The following is an 18,442-nucleotide window of genomic DNA, read 5'->3' on the forward strand; positions in this document are numbered from 1 at the left end:
GCAAAGTAAGTACCTAAATTTGACATGGTATCAGCTATTTGCAACCTCTTGAAGAGCAGAACTCAGACTGGGAGAGGAAGAAGCAGCTCAATTAGCCAATCAGTTGTGCTACAGTTAAAAGGACAACAGAGGGAGAAAGCTCATCAGTGTGATGCTTCTTCTTTAACTGTCCAGTCATGGGTTAGGGAAGGGGCAAGACTTGTAGATGTTAAATCACTACAGTAAAGTAATCCGGTCCTTTCTCTGGCAGACAGGACTGTGCGGTGTAAAACTCACAACACGTTAAACAGCTCCCTTATATGTACTTTATCTGTGTATTTAGCCGTTTGCTTGGTATTCAGCTTTAGCAATTTTCATTGTGTTATGCTTATAATAAAAACTGAAAAAAATATATGAAACTGAAATAACTGTTAAAGAATAAAAATTAGCTTTATGAAGGTAAGTGATTACACGCGTTTTCTTGTAATCTAAGGTTTATGTATGGCTTGGTCACAAAACACATGAAATTTAAGGCAATTCCAAACTCTTCCAGCGTCAGATAAATAACAGTAATGTCAAACACCTATGGCTGTTAAAAAAAGCACCACATTCATATTGAATATGCAGAAGCAGCAATGAAGACATAATCCCTGCAAGCCTTCCTATTCAAGCAATAATAAAAGTGTCAGTTTTTGTTTTATTACTAATGTGCAAACTTTTTTATTTTTTTTCCATTGAACCCCTGAACGTAAGCATTTTTTTTCCTGTTAAAAACAAAAATGGGTATGGAAATAAAAGCTCTACTCCAGCTTCACAATTTAAATACAATTTCAATTTACTAACTCCTGTTAAAAAAAAAAAAAAAAACCCACAGCTTTCTCCGTAATAGTCACTTTCTCCTTGAAGCTGTACCCTACAGAAAGTCTGCCGAGTCCAGTAGCTGCTGCCACACTTCCTGGCTGAATACTGGAAATTGACCTACAGAAAGGTATGGCTCCACCACTTGAAGTTTTCTGCAAGTTGTAGCCATTAACACATCTTCCCCAATCTTCCAGTGCTGGCAACACATGCATGTCACTGCTGTGTGACATGGTTGCACCACTCTACTTCATCCACAGGATGTCGCTGGAGAGACAGGATGAGGACAGAAGACAATTGCGCACCATCTGGATGAAAGTTTTTCGGTAAGAAATAAAAAAAATGATGTGCAAGGACCGAGAGGGAAGGGGGATATGTACTTTTAATTAAAGTTTTTGTATAAAATAAACTTGTACGATGAAAAAATATTAAATTAAGTGCTGCAGAATATGCGTCATAGCTGACAGAATGTAGCAGTTTTGTCAGAATACTCCTCCCTGTGCTGCTGGAGACTCCTTAAATAAACAATTCAATTTCTAAAGCATTACATGTCAACCAGTTAGGGACAAGATATGCAGTGCTAATAGTTTTTACAATGGGTATTCAAATATGACCCAGATGGCGTCGGTTATGATGAAACGTGCAAGGCGGAGCTAACGTGCATTGTCGCCACACTTGTCCTGCTGTGTACACCATCTGGACCTTTCTTATGCATGTTTTTTCAAGCCTTGGATTTATACACTGGGCTGATTGTATTATACATTATGGGATTATTTTTAATCACTTTTTTGCATCAATAAAAGCTCTTTTGCGGTTTTACACTATGTGAGCTTTTTTCTATTTCATAATCATGGCGACACCTTATTCCATCATATCTACCAAGGTATACCTGGATTATATGTGATATACTGGGATATCCTTGGATCATATGTGATTCCTGGAGGTTTGGAATTTTGGCACATGTGGACACTATATTATGCGCATCTGACTCTGTGATAGAGTCCATGAACATGGGTAAGAGTCCATCTTGTATTGGTGGTGGCTCACATGGTGGAATGTGATCACTGATATGCCTATGACCAGAACCACTGTCACAATTGCATATACTACTTTTTGGACTTTTTTGAACTTTCACTTACCGTAGATATATTTGATTACCTATTGTAATTACTATTAGTCCTGCATATCTTGTCCCCAAGTCTTATTGCACAGCACGTCTGACTTTTTGCCTGTGCATTTTCTACTTTTGTTTACATGTCAAACAATTGCCATGTTTAAAATAAAATAACTGTGGTAGCCTTTGTTATTTATCTCAGTGGTGTTCATCTCTTGTAGCCTTGTTGCAGTCACTTCCTGCATGGCAGTTTTCAGAACGGGGTTCCTGATGGTAAACACAGTAGAACATGCTAGCATTACATGCAGCACAGTGGCTTACAGCAGCAGGGTCACTGGTTTGAACCCCAACCAAGATACTACCTGCATGGAGTTTGCATGTTCTCCCTGTGCCTGCCACACTCCAAATAAATGCTGGAAGGTGAATTGGCTCCTGTCTATACTAGTCCTAGTATGTATATGTACACATGTGAGATAGGGACCTAAGATTGTAGCAGGAGCCGATTTGAATGTACAAAATGTTGTGTAAATTGTCAGTGCTATAGAAATACCTGTATCATTGTGTGTTGAAATGACTACTTGTAGCTCTTATAAGAAATCCGGGTAATCTTCATGGCATGATCACCAGGATTTATTTGAAAGTATTGAAAATGACCTTTGAAATGACATCAATGTGTTAAATCTTGAGATCTAGTAACCAGGCCAAGCTCTGTCACAAGAGGAATTTGTCTGACCTTTCAGAAAGTCAGTATTTGTATTACTACTTCTGAGGTCTCAGCCAGCCCACTGAGAAGCCTTATTCTAACAAAACAAGTACAGCCTGGCACCTTATGAGGTTTACTCTCCAGCACTTGTATTTTTATAGCCTCGTACACTTTAACAGCGAATAATTCTACTGTTTATAGAATCAGCACAAAAAAGCATTAGCAGCACAACCAAGTCACTCTTGTTTGTTCAATGATACAGTAGTATAACAAGATAGTAGTTGTGCCATCATTATCCACAAGATGGCACCACAGTAGCAGTATCTGAAAAAGAGTTGACTGCTGACATCTATAAGCAGCAGCCCATGCTTTAACTTTGGTTTCACCTCTATAGGAAACGCTTCAGTGAAGGAAACGTCAATGTGGGGGTTTGCATGGGTTCCCTAAACATAAAAAGAATTCATATTTTAGCCAAGGAAGAACAGACCACAAAAATGTACACCATGATGATTCTGTCTCCTCTGCTACCTCAACATCACTATTTGGTGCTGTACAGACAAAACGTTTATAGGAAGCGCAGCACAAAAAAAAAAAAAAGACTGGTCTAAAGCTGACATAAACCATTTCAATGTGATGGGTAGGACAGCAGAGAACAGGCGGGGGACACACAGACTGAGCAGTACAACAGGTGGAATGAGGTAGCTGTGTGTTCCACTGAGCTCTCTATTAGTGCATAGATAAGTCATGTACATGGTGGCAACTTTTCAGTACTGGCATTAGGTGGTAGCTTGCAGCATCTCCTGCCAATCCGTCTCACTCTCACATGTTGTCCGGTTCTTAAAAAATGTCTTGATCAACTTCTGAGCTTCTTCTTTCACTAAGGAGAAGGAAGAAATTAATGAATATTCACACTCAACAATAAGCCTCATCAACCAAAATACCCCATCTTCAATTGCACTATGCCTGGTATATCAGATCAAAGAAACTACCCCATCTTCAATTGCACTATACTTGGTATATCAGATCAAAGAATCTACCCCATCTTCAATTTCACTATGCCTGGTATAACAGATCAAAATAAATATCTCATCTTTAAATTGCATTGTGCCTGGTATGTCAGATCAAAGAAAATACACCATCTTCAATTGCACTGCACTGAAGTTAGAAGCGGATTGGCTGCCATGTATAGCGCAGGTACCAGGTATAGTGCAATTAAAGATAGGATATTTTCTTTGAGCCAATATACCAGGTATAGTGCAATTGAAGATGGAATGCTTTATTTGAGCTGATATACCAGGCATAGGGTTTGATTTACTAAAACTGGAGTGCAAAATCTGGTGCAGCGCTGCACAGAAACCAATCAACTTCCAGGTTTTATTGGCTACCATGTACAGCTGCGCCAGATTTTGAACTCTCCAGTTTTAGCAAATCAACCCCTATGCCTGGTATATTGGCGCAAATAAAACACTCCATCTTGGTGGAACTCCGCTTTAAGTAATAAAAAGAGATATAGAAAATGTCTTAAATTAAACACACAAGCCTCCAATCAGAGCACTGTATGTATAATTTTGATTAAAAAAAATGTATCTTGAACTGTACTGTAAATATAAATACAAAAAAACAGGTAATCAAAACTTTTGGACGAAAAAAAAAATTGTCTAACATTAGTTAATTAACAAAAAACAAAAAATTAAACAGTAAAGTGTTTTTCCCAAAAAATTGTGTTTGAAAGACTGCTGCGCAAATACCGTGTGACATAAAATATTGCAACAACCGCCATTTTATTCTCCAGGGTCTCTGCTAAAAAAAAAATATATATATATATATATGATGTTTGTGGGGAAGTGATTTTCTAGCAGAAAATGCTGGATTTTTACTTGTAAGCAACACGTCAGAAAATATTTAGTCTTTAAATGGTTAAACTGAGATATTCTACACACTGGAGTTCATTCCTTTGATAAGTAGAAACATTGCATCTTTTTGCTTCTTTTATTAGCAATGTTCTCATACTTGGCAGGCTGCTCAGATAGGAGAGACTCAAGTGGCTCCCATGGGGAGACTTCAGGAGACTTGCATTGACTTCTATTACAGAAGTCATTTTGAAGTCGCACTGAAGTCGCACTGTGCGGGGTCGTGCTGAGTCACCCCGCAAGTCGGATCGCCCCTGTGTGAACTGGCTAGTGCATAAATGAATCGGCCTAATTTTCAGCACAATCGGTCGATGTGGATTAATTAAAAAATGCCAAAAATTGCCCGATATATCAGCCGGCCAATATATTTTGTTCGACCTCTAAGCAACATGTACAAATACATAAGGGGTCCATATAGTAAACTTGGTGTTGAGTTATGCACTTTTAGGTCATCACAGAGGACAAGGGGGCACTCTTTATGTCTAGAGGAAAAAATATTTAATCTCCAAATATGGAAAGGTTTCTTCACAGTAAGAGCTGTGAACATGTGGAATAGACTCCCTGCAGAGGTGGTTCTGGCAAGCTCAGTAGATTGGTTTAAGAAAGGCCTGGATTTGATTGCCTCTCGGGGGGATCAGGAAGGAATTTCTCCCCTGCTGTAGCAAATTGGATTATGCTTTGCTGAGGTTTTTTCGCCTTTCTCTGGATTAACTGTGGGTAAAGGATTGTGCATATGGGAATTATTTTTTTTGTTTATTTTTGTGGTTTAACTCAATGGAGTTGTGTCTTTTTTCAACCCACGTAACTATATATTATATCAGATCAAAGAAAATACCCCATCTTCAATTGCACTATGGGGATTGATTTACCAAAACTGGAGTGTGCAAAATCTGGTGCAGCTCTGCATGGAAACCTATCAGTTTCCAGGTTTTATTGTCAAAGCTTAATTGAGCAAGCTGAAGTCAGAAGCTGATTGGCTGCCATGCACAGCTGCACCAGATTTAGAATTCTACAGTTTTAGTAAATCAACCCCAATGCCTGGTATATTAGCGCAAATAAAACACTCCATCTTTAATTGCACTATACCTGGTATGTCAACTAAAATAAAATGACCCATCTTTACTTGCACTATACCTGCCATCTCAGATCATATAAAATAGTCCAACTGTAATTGCACTACACCTGTCATCTCAGATTATATAAAATTAAACAAAATACCACATTTTTATTTGCATTATACCTGGTATATCAGTTAAAAAAATGCTTCATGTTTAATAGCACTATACCTGGTATGTCAGCTAAAATAAAATACCCCATCTTTAATTGCACTATAACTGTCATCTCAGATCATTTAAAATAGTCCAACTGTAATTGCACTACACCTGTCATCTCAGATTATATAAAATAGTCCATCTGTAATTGCACTATACCTGTCATCTCAGATTGAATAAAACACTCCATCTTCAAAGTATAACTAAAGTCATGAGAGGCAGGAGGAGAAGCAGCACACTGCTCTGCTGTAAGCATTGCCACAGACACACTGCAATGCCACTGCTGGCCCTCCCTCTCTAAGCCGTAGTGCTACTTTGCAGGGAATTCCAGGAAGCTGACATGAAGACTGATTTTTGTACTTATACTCAACATATTCTAGTATAACATCTTGTAATTAATACATAACAGCATTAAATGGAGTTCTTCTTAATATTTGCAGACGTGTGCTGAGCCTAATGCTGGCCATACAGTGATCAAAATGGCAAGTATTTAGCAGAGACCAGCCAAATCTCCAGTGTGTGGTCATCCCATCTTGAGAAATCAATTGATCGTCTTCTGTTGAAAGGACATGCTGGAGAACTTGCTCAGCATCTACAGTGGGCACAGCTGTCAGAATACAATGTCCTGGTGGGGGGATTTCGCCACCTTGTTTGTGGATCAGGAATCTGTTGGTTTCACAGTGTATGACCAGCTTTAGTATATACCCAGAGACCTGGCACAACGCTCACTCAGAAATGAAGTATATACCTCTCAGGTGAAGTAACCCTTTAAGAGACAATGGTATTTTACCCTACTTGACACCATAAACTGTATAAATGGATGTTCCTCCTTCTCGGAGGATACAGGAAGGCTCACCATTTTTCCGCAGAGGTTTCTTGTTATCCCCAGCTAAGTGGTGAGATAGCTGCCTTGCGAATGCCTTAAACAGGTCCTGTTAGGAATGAATACATTTCACATTGCATTATATTAGTGCAAATATCTGCAGTAACATTAAACTATATTTTTACACATTTATGTTCCTCTAATATAGGAAAAACTATAACAGCAGATCTTGAAATAGAGAGGAATAGGTAAAACCCCTTGTAACTTGGCGTTTGTTTACCATTGGGAAGATTTCCCTATAGTTCCTGAAGCAAGAAATAAAATTTCCCATACACATGTTCCAAATGTTATCATACAAAGGGCCTGTATTGGCCTGCCCTGGGCAGAGTTTACCAATGCAGAAGTGCTGTGAAGGATTAGTACCACTCCCTTAACATAGCACACCAGAGGCCATGTTATACTATTGCACTGGGGTGAACAAGCCCTACATCTTTATTGTACAATAACTGTACCAGCTGATTGGAGAAAAGCCAATGTGGTACCAATATTCAAAAAAGGGCATAAACATATTCCTGTAAACTACAGGCCAGTCAGCCTAACATCAATTGTATGTAAATTACTAGTGGTGATAGTAAGAGACTATATCCAAGAATTTGCTGATGAAAATAGTATCATTAGTATTAATGAGCATAAGTTTACGAAGGGTCATTCTTGCCTGACCAATCCACTAACATTCTATGAGGAAGTGAGCTGCCATCTGGATAGGGGAGGTCGGTAGATGTGGTATACCTGGATTTTGCGAAAGCATTCGATACAATTGCCCATAAATGCTTAAACTACAAGCTGAGGTCTGCAGGTATGGAACGTAAGGTTTGTTCTCGGATACAAAACTTGTTTCAGGGGCGTGTCCGAAGGGTAGTGATAAATAACGTGTACTCAGACCTGTCTGGGGTGGTGAGTGGGGTACCCCAAGGTTCTGTATTGGGACCAATTATATTTAATTTATTCATAAATGATATAGAGGATGGGATAAATAGCTCAAGCTCAGTTTTTGCAGACAACACAAAGATGAGTAAGGCAATAACTTCACATCACGATATAGGAATTTTACAGAAAGATAATGCAGTGGGCAGCTACATGTCAAATGATGTTTAATGTGGACAAATGTAAAATAATGCACTTGGGGGCTAAGAACAGAAATGCAAACTACTCACTGGTGGAGAACCTCTGGGGGAGTCAAGGATGGAGAAAGATCTGGGGGTCATAGTAGATGACAGACTGAGTAATAGCATGCAATGTCAAGCTGCAGCTACCAAAAAAGGCAGAATTTTAGCATGAAAAAAATAAATAAAAAAAGGGATATACTCCAGAGATAAATCTATAATCTTGCCACTTTATAAAACTCTGGTTAGGCCACATCTGGAGTATTCTGTCCAGTTCTAGTCACCAGTCCTCAGAAAGCATGTGCTGGAACTGGGGAGAGTCCAAAGAAGGGCAACAAAACTAATAAGAGGACTGAATGAATGAATGAATGAATAATTTGTATAGCGCTCAAAGCGAACTGAATCGCATAAAGGCGCTGGACTGGAGGACCTCAATTACGAGGAGCGACTACAGGCACCAATTTATTCTTGTTGGAGAAGTGACGCTTGAGAGGGGACATGATATAGATTTACTGATATCTCAATGGTGACCCTAGCATAGGAAAAAAGCTATTTAGTCTCAGGGAGTATAAGAGGACAAGGGGCCACACAATGAGATTGGAGGAGAAAAGCTTTAACCTTAAACTGTGCAGAGGGTTTTTCACCATCAGGGCGGTAAGAATGTGAAACTTCTTCCACAATTGGTGGTGTCAGCGAGGATTATTGATATCTTTAAAAGACTCTTGGATGTGCATCTTAAAGAACACAATATACAGGGAAATGATTGTTGACACTGACACTGACACACACACACACACACACACACACCCAAACAGGTTGAACTGGATGGACTAGTGTCTTTATTCAACCTTACCTACTATGTACAGTGCCTTAAAGTATTCATAACCCTTGAAATTTTCCACATTTTGTCAAGTTACAACCAAGAATGTAAATGTATTTTATTGGGTTATTACGTGATAAACCAACACAAAGTGGCTCATAATTGTGAAGTGGAAGGAAAATTCTAAATGGTTTTCAAAAATGTTTACAAATAAATATCTGGAAAGTGTGGCGTGCATTTGTATTCAGCCCCCTTTACTCTGATACCCCTAACTAAAATCTACTGGAACCAATTGCCTTCAGAAGTCACCTAATTAGTAAATAGTCTATTTGTGTGCAATTTAATCTCAGTATAAATACAGCTGTTCTGTGAAGCCCTCAGAGGTTTATTAAGGAACCTTAGTGAGCAAAAAGAATCATTAAGGCCAAGGAACACACCAGACAGGTCAGGGAAAAAGTTGTGGAGAAGCTTAAAGCAGGGTTAGGTTATGAAAAAATATCCCAAGCTTTGAACATCTCACAGAGCATTGTTCAATCCATCAACCAAAAATGGAAAGAGTATGGCACAACTGCAAACTTAGCAAGACATGGCGTCCACCTAAACAGACAGGCTGGGCAAGGAGAGCATTAGAGAAACAGCCAAGTGCCCCATGGTAACTCTGGAGGCGCTGCAGAAATCCTCAGCTCAAGTGGGAGAATCTGTCCACAGGACAATTATTAGTCGTGCACTCCACAAGTTTGGCCTTTATGGAAGAATTTCAAGAAGAAAGCCATTGTTGAAAGAAAGCCATAAGAAGTCCCGTTTTCAGTTTGCAAGAACCTATGTGGGGGACACAGCAAACATGTGGAAGAAGGTGCTCTCATTAGATGAGACCAGAATTACATTTTTGGCCTAAAAGCAAAATGTTATGCATGGCAGAAAACGAACACTGCACATCACCCTGAACACACCATCCCCACTGTGAAACAGTGGTGGAAGCATCGTGTTGTGGGGATGCTTTTCTTCAGCAGGCACAGGGAGGCTGGTCAGAGTTGATGGGAAGATGGATGGAGCCAAATGCAGGGCAATTATGAAGAAGACCAATCAGAACTAAGGCTGGCCATACATTATACAATTTTTTTTTTTTTTTTACAACTTTCCTTTAGATTTACCAAAACCATATAATATGAGGTCACACCTAAACACTTTCAATTTATTTACGGTCAGGCAGGCCCTTGTACTACATAGTTGAAGGTAAATCTAAAGAAAATTGCATAAGAAAATTGTATGGTGTATGGCCAGCTTTAGGGCCCCTTCACATAGGCTTTCTGATCAGGTTCACCTGTCAGTTTTTCAGGTGGACTTGATCGAACCCTGCAGTCTCCCCTGTAGAGCGGTGGATGTCAGCGCTGACAAGTCTGTTGACATCCGCCTCTATCTGATCATGCCTTCCAAAAATGGATGGACAGATGGAGGTCCTATTTTCCATCTCTGTCTGAGGGATCGGATGAAAATGGACAGGCGGTCTGTTTTCACCTGATCTCCCCATAGATGGTGATAGGACTGTGTCCGTCTCTGCTATGCACAGCGGTGCGGGAGGAGATGGGCCTGTCATCCATGGGGGATTAGCAGACCAGCTTAACACCTAAAAAGTGATAGTTTATTATCACAGGGACCCATGTTCATTTGTCAACTGTAGCATACAGACGTAGTAGTATGTAATCATCTTTGCTCAGAACGACTCCAGGATATTAGGAGGGAGAGCAGCTGCCTTCCACAACTTCAGCCGGCTGACTGCCCATGGACATTGCAAGGGGATATTATTTTAATGTTAATTTAATCTTTTTTTATTTATTTTTTATTATTCTTTATTTAGTGTTCAAGTAATCCCACATTATAATATAAAACAAAATGGAAAGAATATAGGACAGCTCCATATAAGTAAGACCAGGCATTAAATGCCAAACCAAAGGCGGGCTATGCAGCCGTTATAAAGGTCGCTGAAATCGAACAAGAGCTGGGAAAATTCATCAGTAAGGGTCAAATTTTCGAGATGATATTTATAGTTTATATTTATGTAATAGATCATACAGCAGCTATAGTACAGAAAATATAAGCCCAAAGGGGGATCAAAGAGTGCAAAAAGAAAAAGGGGAGAGGAGAGTGGGATGGCAAGTAAAAGGGGGAAAATAAAATTAAAGAAAAGAAAAACGTTACCTCTGGGACATTGCCACGTATCAGACACTCGCCACGAGAGCAGATCATGATTGAGAAGCAAGAAAGGTCTGATCTCTGTAAAAAGTAGGGTGTCCAAACTTTCTACTAGTCGTCTTGCCTTTCTAATTATTTGTTTTTAATTACACCATTCCATGCTCTGTGCTGGTGTCTCCTAAAATACAGTATTAACACGCCAAGGGCTAAAGTGAGTATACCATTAATAAATAAAAGAAATAGGAAGGGCAACACAATATCCCCATAATGGTAAAAGTCACAATCATTAGTATCAAAACATCTTTGTGCTCATGTAAGATTAAACAAAGCTCCCTACAGGGCAACACTGCCAACTTTGAATACCTTCTGACCAAAAGAAAGGCCAACTTATGAGACAACAATGCCAATGAGGTGTCCTGAATAGGTTCAGTAGAGGATCTTTGCAGCACCTAAAATACTAGATTTGGATCGCCTGGTTGGAGGAAAGACTGGAATCTGGCTTGATGGGACTCCTAGTCTAGCTAAGAGAGGCGCTCAAGATTCAACAGCAAGCCCACTGGAAGGTTCCTCACATAGCCAGAGATATCAGGTATTACTGACAGACTCCACAGGGGAAGAGAAGGTGAGGGTTTGAAGCCACTAATCAGAGGGTCCTACAAGTTGCACCAGCCGAGTGATAAAATCTTGCATAACTGAAGAAAACACCTCCAACGTGAGGCAGGAAGAGGACTCAACGCTCTAGGATAAAAGAAAGTACAGGAAACACTGGCAACCCAGGCACTTACAACCGGAGTCTGTAAGAAATGCAGAAGACACAATCTTTTCCTTTGCCAAGCTTAACCTTGCACATAATGTAAATAAGGCTGATTTGATGGTTCAAAACCAATGTTTCGTTTGGCACCAGACATATTGCTAAAACCCAGAAAGGCTGCTGCAACTTTAAGCTACCAGACTCCCCAGGAATACTAATGAACCAGCTGACTGTGGTGTTCTGGACAAGGGGGCGCACAGAGGTTAGGATTGTGTGAACACTGTCAGTGCAGGTGAAGCACCAGACCAACAAGGGCTGCAGCTGAAAGGAAATGCTATGTTCCTGTGTGCAGGTTGTCAGTATTAGTGTATGAAGAGCTGCTCCATGCGTACCCTACACGAGGGGGAAAAGGCTTGGTGCACATGCTGGCTTCTCCTCTGTGCTGACATTAGCAAGGTCCCAGTTGAGAGGAAGAAAAACGATGAGAAAATAAACATCAGTTTGGGAAAAACCAGTGCTTGACCACAGGAGGAAACACTTGCATATAAGCCGACGGTTGAATAAAAAGGAAGGTCCCCCAATATACAGTGCCCAGCTTGCTGTAACCTTTCCAGAAAAAATACACAAACAAGCCCAAATACAATAATAGGAGGGACTTTCTGTCCTCTTCACACAATACCCAACCACCTGCAACAGCTCCTGTAGCATGTGCCACGTACACCCTCTTGTACAACAAGTAATGCCCTGTACACACAGTCAGACATTAAGACCACAAAATCAGTCTGAGTTTTTCTGACAGATTTTGGCCCAAACTTGTGTTGCAGAAAATCCAATCGTTCGGAATGAGGTGGCGTTCATTGCATACGACGGGACTACGTGGAGGCTAGTAGCCAATAGCTTTGGTCTCGTAATTTAATCTGAGCATGCGTGCCACTTTGTCCGTTGGAATTCTCTAAAAACGTTTGGAAAAAGTCTGATCGGATTTTGTTGTGGGGAAAATTTGAGATCCAGCTTTCAAACTTTTTCCGTCTGATAGAGCCCACACACGATCGGATTTTCTGAAAACATAATCGGATCTGACCTTTTCCGTCAGAATTTCCAATCGTGTGTACAGGGCAAAAGTCTTTAGAGACAGATGAACATTACCACAGAGTTGGCCCTTATAACTCAGCAAGGAATCCTCAGGTGTGCTGGCCTGACCTGAACAGCAGAGTTCTGTGCTGATTGCAACACAGACAGGGTTGTCACTGCCGACTGGATGATCCTCACAGAGGGAACACCAGTATGCTTAATGAACTGGAAAAAACTGTGCTAATGTCAGGGCTGGCTTAGCGCCTCTGGGCTGGCTGTTCACCTGTTGGTAAGTTGCCAGCTATTCATCTCTGTCCACAGTTACCAAGCTGTTCCTGATCCTGCTAGTCTGACCTGCCTACTTAAAGCTGTCCAGCTCACTTCATCTCTGCCTTCGCCTTGGTCACATCACAAGAAACCATCTCCTGTGTTCCTGTTTAACTGCTTGCCGACCACCGGCTGTGAAATAACGGGCAGGCGGCGTGGCACTTGTGGTGGGAGGCCGTCATATGACGTCCTCCCATTTAAACAGGGAATGCGGGCAATCATGCGCGTGCATCCCTGCTCCTACGGTGGCGGCGTGTCACAGAGATGCCACTTACCACCGAGGGGGGGTGAACAGCCATTGAGTATGGCTGTTTACCATGTGATCACGCATGCACGTCGGTGGCGGCGTGTTCCCAGGAACACTGCTTGTCACCGACTCTGGTAAACAGCCATTGGCCGGCTGTTTACCCATGTGATCTGCTGTGATCGTTTCACAGCCAATCACTAAATGTAAACAAACCGCGGTAACAAGATGTTACCGGGTTCTCCTCCTCACACGCCATGGAGATTGCGGTAACATCTCGTTACCGCTTACAGTGTATGTCAATCACACCGATTGGTCCCCCAATAAAGAGATCCTGTCACCACCCATCATAGTACCCGAGTACCCGTCACCGCCCATCATAGTACCCGAGTACCCGTCAAAGCCCATCAGAGTACCCGAGTACCCGTCAAAGCCCATCAGAGTACCCGAGTACCTGTCCTAGACCATCAGAGTACCCGAGTACCTGTCACCAGGCCATCAGAGTACCCGAGTACCTGTCACCAGGCCATCAGAGTACCCGAGTACCTGTCACCAGGCCATCAGAGTACCCGAGTACCTGTCACCAGGCCATCAGAGTACCCGAGTACCTGTCACCAGCCCATCAGAGTACCTATCTGCAGCCCATCAGAGTACCCGAGTACTTATTTGCAGCCCATGCCTCATAGAATATACGTTGGGGTGTTTGCTTTCAAAAATGGGGTAATTCAATTGTCCTGGTGCTCCAGGACCTTCAAAAGTGTGATGGGTAGGATTGAAATGAGATGTGTCATTTATGCTCCTAGAACGCCTGAAGCTACTACTTCAATGTTGGTGCTCTGTATGTGGCCAGACTGTGTAAAAGTCTCACACGGGGTATTGCCATACTCGGGAAGAGTAGCAGAATGTGTTTTGGGGTGTAATTTGCTGTATGCATATGCTGTGTTTGAGAAATAATCTGATATGACAATTTTGTAAAGAAATAAAAATCTTCATTTTGCAAAGAATTGTGGGAAAAAATTACAACTTAAAAAAAATCACCATGCTACCTACTTAATACCTTGGAACGTCTACTTTCTAAAAAGGGGTCATTTGGGGGGTATTTGTACTTTCCAGACTTGTTAGTGTCTCAAGAAATGAGATACACCTGATGTACTGAAGGCCTGATCAGATGTGATAAATTTTTAGTGATTGCCACCATAGATTGTAGACTCTATAACTTTCACAAAGACCAAATAATATATACTAATGTGGGTTATTGTTACCAAAGATATGTAGCAGTATAAATTTTGGCCAAAATTTATGAAGAAAAATTACTAATTAGCAAAATTGTATGACAGAAACAAAGAAAAATGCATTTTTTTCACAAAATTTTATTTTTTTGTTTTATTTATAGCACAAAAAATAAAAAAACCACTAGTGATTAAATACCACTAAAAGAAAGCTCTATTTGTTTGGAAAAAAGGAAGCAAGTTTCATATGGCTACAGTGTTGCATGACTAGTAATTGTCATTCAAACTGTGAGAGCGCTGAAAGCTGAAAATTGGTCTGGTCAGGAAGGGGGTGTAAGTGCACTGTATTGAGGTGGTTAACCACTTCAACCACGGACCAATTAACAGCCTAAGGACCAGAGGTCTTTTTACAATTTCGCACTGCACTGCTTTAACTGGTAATTGCGCGGTCATGCAATGTTGTACCCAAACGAAATTTGCGTCCTTTTCTTCCCACAAATAGAGCTTTCTTTTGGTGGTATTTGATTGCCTCTGCGATTTTTATTTTTTGCGATATAAATGGAAAAAGACCGAAAATTTTGAGAAAAAAATATATTTTCTACTTTTTGTTATAAGAAAAATCGAATAAACTCAATTTTAGTCATACATTTAGGGCAAAATGTATTCAGCCACATGTCTTTAGTAAAAAAAATGTCAATAAGCGTATATTTTTTGGTTTGCGCAAAAGTTTTAGCGTCTACAAACTAGAGTACATTTTCTGGAATTTACACAGCTTTTAATTTATGACTGCCTATCTCATTCCTTGAGGTGCTAAAATGGCAGGGCAGTACACCCCCCCCCCCCCCAAACGACCCCATTTTGGAAAGTAGACACCCCAAGGAAATTTCTGAGAGGCATGTTGAGCCCATTGAATATTTTTTTTGTCCCAAGTGATTGAATAATGACACAAAAAAAAAAAAAAAAAGTTTACAAAAAGTTGTCACTAAATGATATATTGCTCACACATGCCATAGTTATATGTGGAATTGCACCCCAAAATATATTCTGCTGCTTCTCCTGAGTACGAGGATACCACATATGTGGGACTTTTTGGGAGTCTAGCCGCGTACGGCACCCCGAAAACCAATCACTGCCTTCAGGGTTTCTAAGGGTGCAAATTTTTGATTTCACTCCTCACTACCTATCACAGTTTCGAAGGCCATAAAATGCCAAAATGGCACAAACCCCCCCCCCCCCCCAAATTACCCCATTTTGGAAAGTAGTCACCCCAAGCTATTTACTGAGAGGCATGTTGAGTCCATGAAATATTTTATATTTTGCCACAAGTTGCAGGAATATTAAAAAAAATTTTTTTGCACAAAGTTGTCACTAAATGATATATTGCTCACACATGCTATGGGCATATGTCAAATTACACCCCAAAATAAATTCTGCTGCTTCTCCCGAGTACAGGGATACCACATGTGGGGGACTTTTTTGGAGCCTAGCCACGTACAGGACCCCGAAAACCAAGCACTGCCTTCCGGATTTAAATATAAAACGCTACCAAAAAAAACTGTTAGCGATCGCAGGGATCAGGCCTGACTCTGCGATCGCTGTAGTTATGTGTTTAGTGTTTTGTAAGTGACAGTGATCGATCGATACTGCACTTGGGTGGGCTGGGCAGAGGGGCAAAATGCAGGTGCTAGCAGGTATCTGGGCTGATCCCGCTAACAATGCGTTTTTTTGGAACCCTAAACTGCTGGGGGTGCTAGTATAGATCTGATCAGATCAGATATTGATCTGTTCAGATTCTATACCACTACGGGAGGTGTATGCTTTGCGTGTGGGTGTTAGTGGTACTGGCACTAACCTAGCGCTGCCTGGGGCGACGCAGACCCTGACCCTAAAACCTAATTGATATCACCCGCCGGGTGGTCAGGGGGTTAAGCCTTTATTGGGTAATAAATGGTGGGTGCCCTGATGCTATAAAAAGCAAACTAACTAACCAGAGTCACCCGTAACACTTATACGGTGATCACTGGTGAAAGGGCTAACTAGGGGCAATCAGGGGGTTCAAATTTTTATTAGGTAGTATATGGGGGTCCCTGGCGCTATATAAAAACCTGACGGGGAACCTAAATAACTAACTGGCTAACCAGCGTCACCAGTGACACTTATGCTGTGATCCCTGGTGAAAGGGTTAATTAGGGGCAATCAGGGGGTTAAAACCATTATTGGGTAGTATATGGGGGTACCTAGCGCTATAAAAACCTGGCGGTGAACCTAAAAAAATAACTAGCTACCTAGCGACACTAATGCAGCGATCAGAAAAATGATCGCTTAGTGACACTGGCAAAAGGGGGTGAAAGGGTTAACTAGGGGCAATCAGGGGGTTAAAACTGTTATTGGGTAGTATATCAGCAGGGTACCTAGCGCTATAAAAACCTGGCGGTGAACCTAAAAAAATAACTAGCTACCTAGCGACACTAATGCAGCGATCAGAAAAATGATCGCTTAGTGACACTGGCAAAAGGGGGTGAAAGGGTTAATTAGGGGCAATCAGGGGGTTAAAACCATTATTGGGTAGTATATCGGGGTACCTAGTGCTATAAAAACCTGGCGGTGAACCTAAAAAAATAACTAGCTACCTAGCGACACTAATGCAGCGATCAGAAAAATGATCGCTTAGTCACACTGGCAAAAGGGGGTGAAAGGGTTAACTCTAAGGGCAATCAGGGGGTTAAATCTTTATTGGGAGGTGGTAGGGGGCTACCCTGGACCTAACACTAACTGCCCTGACACTTTTTACTTTTACAACTGACACTGAATGCAGTGATCAGTAAATAAATGATCACTGCAATCAGTGACACTGTGACGGGGGGGGGGTTTGTGTGCCTGTGTGTTAGTGTCAGTGTAGTGTTTGGTGCAGACTTACTGTGTCCTCTCCTCATAGTCCGGTCAATAAGACCGCCCCGAGGAGAATGACATCACTTCCTCCCTGCCTGTGTATACAATACACAGTGGGAGGAAGCTTCTCATTCGCCAGGAGCGATCGAGAGGGGAAAGCCAGAAACCAACGGCCATCCCCTCATCCCGGATCGCTCCTGAAGCGAACTGGACCGCCGCATCCAGCGGGAGGGGGTCCGATCGGACCCCCCACCCGCTGGAAGGCAAGCACGTACATGTACGTGCTTGTGCCTGTACATGCCATTGTGATGACGTACAATGGCATGCGGCGGTCGTTAAGTGGTTAACCACTTGCTTACTGGGCACTTAAACCCCCTCTCATTCCGAGACCAATTTTCAGCTTTCAGCGCTGATGCACTTTGACAATTGCGCGGGCATACAACACTGTACCCAAATGAAAATTTTATAATTTTTTTCCCACAAATAGAGCTTTCTTTTGGTGGCATTTAATTACAGCTGGGAGTTTTATTTTTTGCTAAACAAATCGTGTTTAATAGTTTGTTATAAAATTTTGCAAACAGGTCATTTTTCTCCTTCATTGAAGTGTGCTGATGAGGCGACACTGATAGGCTGCACTGGTGGGCACTGATAGGCTGCACTGGTGGGCACTGATAGGCACAGATAAGGCGGCACCGATGGGCACAGATAAGGTGGCACTGATGGGCAAAGATGGGCACAGATAAGATGGCATGGATGGGTGGCACTAAGGGGCACTGATAGGTATCACTGATAGATGGGACTGATGGGCACTGATAGGTGGCTCTGATAGGTGGCACTGCTGGGCACTGATGGGCGGCACTGACGGGCACTGGTAGAGGACACTGATGGGCATGGATATGTGGCACTGGGGTGCAGCACCTTTGTTGAGGCAGATTGTGGGCACTGCTGGGTGGCACTGTGGGCACTGCTGGGTGGCACTGTGGGCACTGCTGGGTGGCACTGTGGGCACTGCTGGGTGGCACTGACGGGGGGAACTTATTTTTTATTGAGGTGGCACTGGCAGGGGGCAGGTGGGCACTGGCCGTGATCGGGACTTTTTT

General features: G+C 41.8%; 1 protein-coding gene across 1 annotated transcript in view; it reads right to left on the reverse strand.

Moving 5' to 3' along the window:
• Window positions 1–404: 404 nt before the first annotated feature.
• RECQL5 (RecQ like helicase 5) overlaps window positions 405–18,442 on the reverse strand; it is a 185,053-nt gene continuing 167,015 nt past the window's right edge. The window contains exons 21-22 of the mRNA XM_077459673.1: window positions 6,692–6,767; window positions 405–3,531 (exon numbers count right to left, since the gene is read on the reverse strand). Of these exons, the coding sequence (XP_077315799.1) occupies window positions 3,431–3,531; window positions 6,692–6,767 (177 nt within the window). The 3' untranslated portion in view covers window positions 405–3,430. The remainder of the gene's footprint in view (window positions 3,532–6,691; window positions 6,768–18,442) is intronic.

This window comes from Lithobates pipiens, unplaced genomic scaffold, assembly GCF_037356315.1.
Source record: "Lithobates pipiens isolate NorthernLeopardFrog02 unplaced genomic scaffold, aLitPip1_a1.2 Scaffold_28, whole genome shotgun sequence".
NCBI lineage: Eukaryota > Metazoa > Chordata > Amphibia > Anura > Ranidae > Lithobates > Lithobates pipiens.